Here is a 6,150-nt window from a genome sequence, read left to right as displayed (position 1 = left end):
AGCAGAAGCAGGAAGTAACTCTCTCTCCCTCACATAGATTGCACAGCTGTGGGACCTGCGTTGTCACGGGAGACCGGTGACTTACGCAAACCTTGGGGCGGGAGACTATACCGCAACAGCAAATAGTGCTCAGAGTACAACGTCGTAAATAACAGAGTCTAAACTTTAACTTAGTGCTGGTCGTGCTCGGCAGCCTGCAGGTTAGATCTGATTGGAAGGTTTTTATCAAATGTAAACAGTTGTAGGAAAGTAATTTAATGGCTGCTTGGACACGACATGAGAGTTAGTCCAATTTTCCGACAGTCTCTCGCAGAAAGCATCAAGTTAACGTTGAATTAGCAAATTTTGACGCAGCATTTTGCTCCAATCCAAATCCGTTCATTGGAGCCAACATGGTCCCAAAGGCCAGAGTCCTGCAGTACACACACGATGTCATCATTTAGCTTATACACACCAGGACCACAAACCCATGTGCACGAGGGCAAGAAATGTGTAATGTAATGTTTAAGTTGTTTCTGTTCATCATAAGCTACATCTGGATCACAGTTTGTACCTTTAATGTCAACAGTGTGTGACTTCTCATTCATTAAAGTTACTAATGTTCAGTCAGGTAAGGTATAATCACATACGTGTCCATACATCACATACAGTCTGTATCTGCTGCTGTGGAGTGGAGTCCTAACAGACCTGATGACCTGTGACCTCCCTGCCCACACAGTCTGTTATACTGTAGAACCTAAAGCTGTGTGTGGCGTTCACTCGTGCACTGCTTAGGTCAAAAGAGACGTGAAGGGAAGAAAGGCAGCGTGCCGATGATAAAGGGGTCACAGTGTGTGTCAAACACACAACTTTGATATGAGGCTCTGATAACCATCAGATTGGGAGAAACAGACAAAAAGCTTTCCAAAGCTGTCCAGCCTCGTCATGGAACACTTAGTTTACCCATCTGCTGGCAGCACAGGGCTTATCCCCAATTACACACACACACACACAGACATATACACACACACATACACTGTAGGGATTCACAATTAAGCTGAATCAGGATATGAGACCTGGCTGAAGTGAAGGTCTGCTAACTAGACAGTTCCCTGAAAGAGGAAAGGAGACAAGCTGGAACATGAAATGTCAACATCAGAGTCCAGGAGCCCCCATCTGTCCCCAAAATGTCCTGTTCTGTTTGTCCATCTCTCACACACACACACTTACAGACACACACACTCTGGCACATATACAGAGGGCTATAATCAGCTATCATCTTATCTCCTCCTTTGTCATTTACCTGATTTAGAATTTAAGTATGCAGTATATAAGTTGACTACATGCACTGTGTGAGTACAGAAGCTGAGCGAGGACATGAAACATCATTGTTTGGATTCTTTTCATGAGGTCAGGAGAAAAGGAAAGTCGTTTTCTTGAGCTAATGGAACATTTTCACGCTTGCTTGTGAAAACATCTCAGCTGAGACGCACTAATAATATATTTTCTGTAGGAAGGCAAAAAAAAAGCCTTTTCAGCTTACGTCAGGCCTTGATTGAAGAGAAATGTGATGCGCTGATCAATACTCTCCTGCTCCTCAGCCTCACTGAGGGACTCTGGGTCTCTGCAGACAGGATCAGGATCTGGCTGCGGGATCTGAAAATCTTTGGGCAACATTTTGTTTTCTGGAGCTCTTAAGGAGCTAAACTAAGAGACTTAAGAATAAGATGGTGCCGGTGTTCTGCTCCTCCTATCGTCTTCTGTGGACTGAATTCCTGAGTGTGAAACAGGAAGTGAGCTCCAGTGTGCATGTTTAGAGGCGGGGCGGGGAAACCGACAACTCTGTGAAGTGTTTAGCCTCGACTGGAAACATTCAGAGAGATCATCTACAAAAACTGTACTCTGATTTTTATTAAGTGTGCTTTTGTGCATTTCCTTCTACATGAATCAAATTGATGTTGCGTAAAAAATTAACACACAAAGCACAAGTTAAAGGTTTGATTGACATGTCTTACAAAATAAAAACATGGCAGCTGAAATATACCAACATCTCTGTTTTACACTTTTAAAAACAAAAACAAATAGATGATTAGTTACAGTTCATCCTGCATATAATTAGTCCTGATAGAAACAGCTGAGTTTCTCAAGGTTGAGCCTTTTCATTAGTGCTTTGCTCTGAGAGAGAGACGCTGATTCTGAATCTTTGTGTCTGAGCTGTTTATCTTATTGTCTGGAGGCAGCGGGACCTTTTTTCAAATGACCTTAACTCCTTTTATTACTGTAATAGGAGGAGGAACACTACATAATTTACAAATTAGTGATGAAAGGGAGGCTAAGATGAAATGAAATAGAGTCTCTTTACATGTTCACAGCAAGAGCAGAGGAATAAAGTAAATACGCATTAACATATCTCAGTCAGAGTGAGTCAGCCAGTGGCATAATGCCGTCTTTATTCAGTGACATAATAGCGTTTGATTGTAATTATATTTTAAGGAAAAACACAAAACACAAAGCCTGTTCAACGATGTCCTAGGCCACAAACGCACAAATCAAGAGTCAAATAAATTATTATTATTATTAAGAATTAATTAGAAGAAGTGGGCGAACGTGTACCTTTGCCCTTGCAGGATGTAGATTTGATGATGTAAGCTGGTGGAAAATGTGTCGCAGCTTTGAATCAGACTCTGCTGGTCTCACTATGAGGCTTTGAAAAGCTCAGAGGTAAAACTTTAATGACTCCCAGCCTTCCGTGTTTCCAGCATCCTTGTTTTCCTCTCCCTGTAATGAGCGCAGCCAATCACCTTTGGAGGACATACAGGTTCAGAACACAAGATCTGATATCAGCCACACAAACGCAGTCACATCTCTGATCCGGATCAATCTCAGCTATGGCTAATTTCTCCCTCGACCTCCTGGGCTTAAGGATCTTCGTTTCTTGTATAGGGATCTTTGGTAATGTAGCACTCATGATTTCCATATTTTACACCAAGCTGAATCGGATTAAGTCCTTTGAGTTGTTCCTCCTGGCGTTGGCCGCGTCCAACCTGGAGGAGATTGTCATCGTGGACACCTATGACATCGTCCTGCTCCAGAACAACCTTACTGTGGAGTTGTGGTCCTGTCAGCTGCTGAAGTTTCTGACAGCGATGGGCGAAATCTGCAGCATCCTCTTTACGGTTCTCATCAGCGTCTACCGCTTCCAGAAGCTGAAAGACGCCCACAAGAGGGTCAACCTCCCGGTCTACCTGGACAGCATGAGGTCAGCCAGCTTGGTGTCTGTGTGTTGCGTGCTGGTTGCCGTGCTGCTGAGTTTCCCTATTTACGTCATACACGTGGAACGCCAAGCAGATAATACCACGACAGAGAGCGGCGGCTGCCCGCTGGACTTCTTCGAGTGTAAACCCGATCACTGTCCTGTAGTCAACCGTGTCTACAAATACCTCTTCCTCCTGATCTGCAACCTGCTGCCTCTGCTGATTGTCACCATCACCGGCTGTCTCATCATGGGAGTGCTGCTGAGCCAGAAGAGCATGGTGGCACCGGTGCCATCAGTGTCCAATGTGAGCGGCTCCAGTCAGTTCATCAAGAAGAAGAGTTTCCGGCACCATCGAAGCACCATCGCCGTGCTGTCTGCCATGGCTTTGTTCCAGATCGACTGGACGCTCTACCTGATCTTTCACCTGACCATCCACAAAAACGACTTCTCTTTTTGGGCTGAGATGGAGTACTTTATCTCCGTCTCCTACGCAGCCATCAGTCCTTACGTGTACGGTATAGGAAATAACCTCTTCTCTTTCAAGAAGTGCTCAAAGAATTAATCTGTGTGTCTCTTCAGGCTGTTGCTTTGTCAGGAGGAAAGCTTGTGAGGTGAGTGTGAGGGAAGGTGTTTCCCCTTTTGAGTGTGATGTAAATGCTGTATGATGGTGCGCAGATTGTTCTTTGCTTGCCAATAAAATGCTTTTGTATCATTACATTACATCAGCAACGAGAGAAAATGAAATTGGCCGTGTCAGTTCAGGGATGCAGACTTCACCCCGTTGTTTTGTTTTGCTCTGAGCTCTTGTTGACAGAATTGCACACAATTTTAGAATTTTGCTCCATTTACATTCAGTGTGAAAATAAAAATGATCCTTGTGTAAAAATGTGGCTCTTTTGTTTTATTCGACCACAAAAGTGAACGTCTAAATCCAGGCTTTTTGTGACTAATTCAGATTCCATTTGATGTGAATATTAAACATAAACACAAACTAACTTAGGTGTTTATTTGCAAATGAACTCTTCAAATGTTTGTATTTTGGGAGGTTATGGTCTAGCAGTCAAGGCGACCGAGTGTGAAGTGAAGCAATTCAACCCAAAATAAACACAGGAGAGCCTCTTTCATTCAAGCAGAGGCCCATATGTCCTGCTGGTATAAAGGGAAGCACACACAACCACTGGGACTTATAAGGGGATTACACTTGTGTGACATCAGACACCATAGAAATCAACACAACCTGTGCCTAGACTTCAATATGTTGAGTGAAGAGGCTGCAAACCCCCCCCCCCCCCCCCCACACACACACACCTTCTCATGTGAAGAAAGACAACCACAATTCCACCCACACACTTTCCGCTAAATTGGTTGTCTGTGGATACGATAAGCGTATAAAGCTGTATTAACTTAAAACTGGATACAAATTCAGCACTATAGATAAAGCTGTATATCATTAAAGAGATTCAACGCCAAACCCTTATCAACACAGAAATTATATTCACACACCGACTCCTAATGTGTGGCCACAGGGAGTGACCTTGTGTCATACAGCGTTCACCTGATCACTAATAGACAGCAAACTGAAGAGATGTATCAGCTCTGACCACAGCCATGTAAAGGATGACTAATATATGGATTTGAAAATGTTTTGATCTAAGGTACACTGCAAACCTTCAATGGAACTTGATTGTTTTGAAAAAGGAGATATATTTATGTTTATGAGTAAATTGGATGGCGATGCCTTCCTGTAAATCTGCACAGAGCCGCCTCAGTAATGAAGAGCTCTATAATCCAGAGCTCCACACCTACACAAGCCTATAGTAAACATCACAGTATATCCCTGCTATAAAACTCAGAGGGACTATATGCCACAAACATGCACACACAGGCGTGGGTTGACATTAAAGACATTTTGCTTTGTCAGATATTTCCCTGTGAGATAGATAAGTCATCTTTTGGATGCTAATAAACCTGTGTGTGCAAATATATACAGAAACATATGTCAAATAAAACATATACATACTTGTTTGTGGATTTTTTTTAGTTGTCTTCTTTTCTCAGTACGCCCAGGTCGCCTGTAGTGGAGACGTGTGAAAGCCCAGTGGATCCCTTGCAGCGGATCAGATGATCTGTGCCAGGTGGTCTCCCAGGAGCAGCTTCCCCCCACGTGGGGAACACAAACCCAGGCAGGTCCGCGTGTTTTGCTGCCTCCTATATTCCCAGCCGGCTCGTTGCGACAACCTCGGTACTGTAAAAGTCCAATATTTATATACGATGCTGTGAGGAACTGTGGAGGATGATGATGATGATGGTGGTGGTGGTGGGATGGCAGAGAGAAAACAAACAGATGGCGAATGTTTGACTTACTCAGCAGAAAGTGTCATTCGGTTATCACAATGCTGACACTAATAACGTCTAATAGTTGTACAGCGCGTTTGATAAATGTCATATTTAATTTGGCGATAACGGCGGAGCCATGTGTGGAGCCGAGCCGCTCTCAGAGTGGACAGAGGCGGACACGTGGGGCCTCCTCCCTCCCTCCTGCTACACGGGATCATCTCTGCCTCTAACAGTTCTTCCAACATTCGGCCATTGGGAGTTTAAAGGGAACAAGTGACCCGAAACTAATTGTAATTTTTTTGGGGGGTTTATTGTTGTGTCATGGCTGGTTTCATCTCCACATGCTCACGGTAGTAATTTGAGCAATGAGAAAACCGCGGCTCATTTTAAAACAGCCATATGTTCAGAGTAGTTATGGACTTCTTGTTCCGCTCCAATAGTAACCATTATCACGCTGTTGTCGTACCTTCTCAACTGTAGCTACGCACAATCAACCCGGCCGGAACTTAGCTACCGGGGGCTAACCAAACAAGCTAGCCACACCTGGGCTTTGCTCTGCGGGGAGATAATCGATAAAC

General features: G+C 43.9%; 1 protein-coding gene across 1 annotated transcript; it reads left to right on the top strand.

Moving 5' to 3' along the window:
- The first annotated feature begins 2,867 nt into the window (after window positions 1–2,867).
- On the top strand, window positions 2,868–3,797 carry ora6 (olfactory receptor class A related 6). Its single transcript, XM_076160134.1, has one exon. The coding sequence runs from the start codon at window positions 2,868–2,870 to the stop codon at window positions 3,795–3,797; it is 930 nt and encodes a 309-aa protein (XP_076016249.1).
- Window positions 3,798–6,150: the final 2,353 nt, after the last annotated feature.

Source organism: Genypterus blacodes, unplaced genomic scaffold (assembly GCF_046128005.1).
Source record: "Genypterus blacodes isolate CSIRO-AG114 ecotype Tasmania unplaced genomic scaffold, CSIRO-AGI_Gbla_v1 ptg000104l_1, whole genome shotgun sequence".
Classification (NCBI taxonomy): domain Eukaryota; kingdom Metazoa; phylum Chordata; class Actinopteri; order Ophidiiformes; family Ophidiidae; genus Genypterus; species Genypterus blacodes.
The sequence above is the reverse complement of the archived record's forward strand: the minus strand, read 5'-3'. Positions and strand labels throughout refer to the sequence as shown.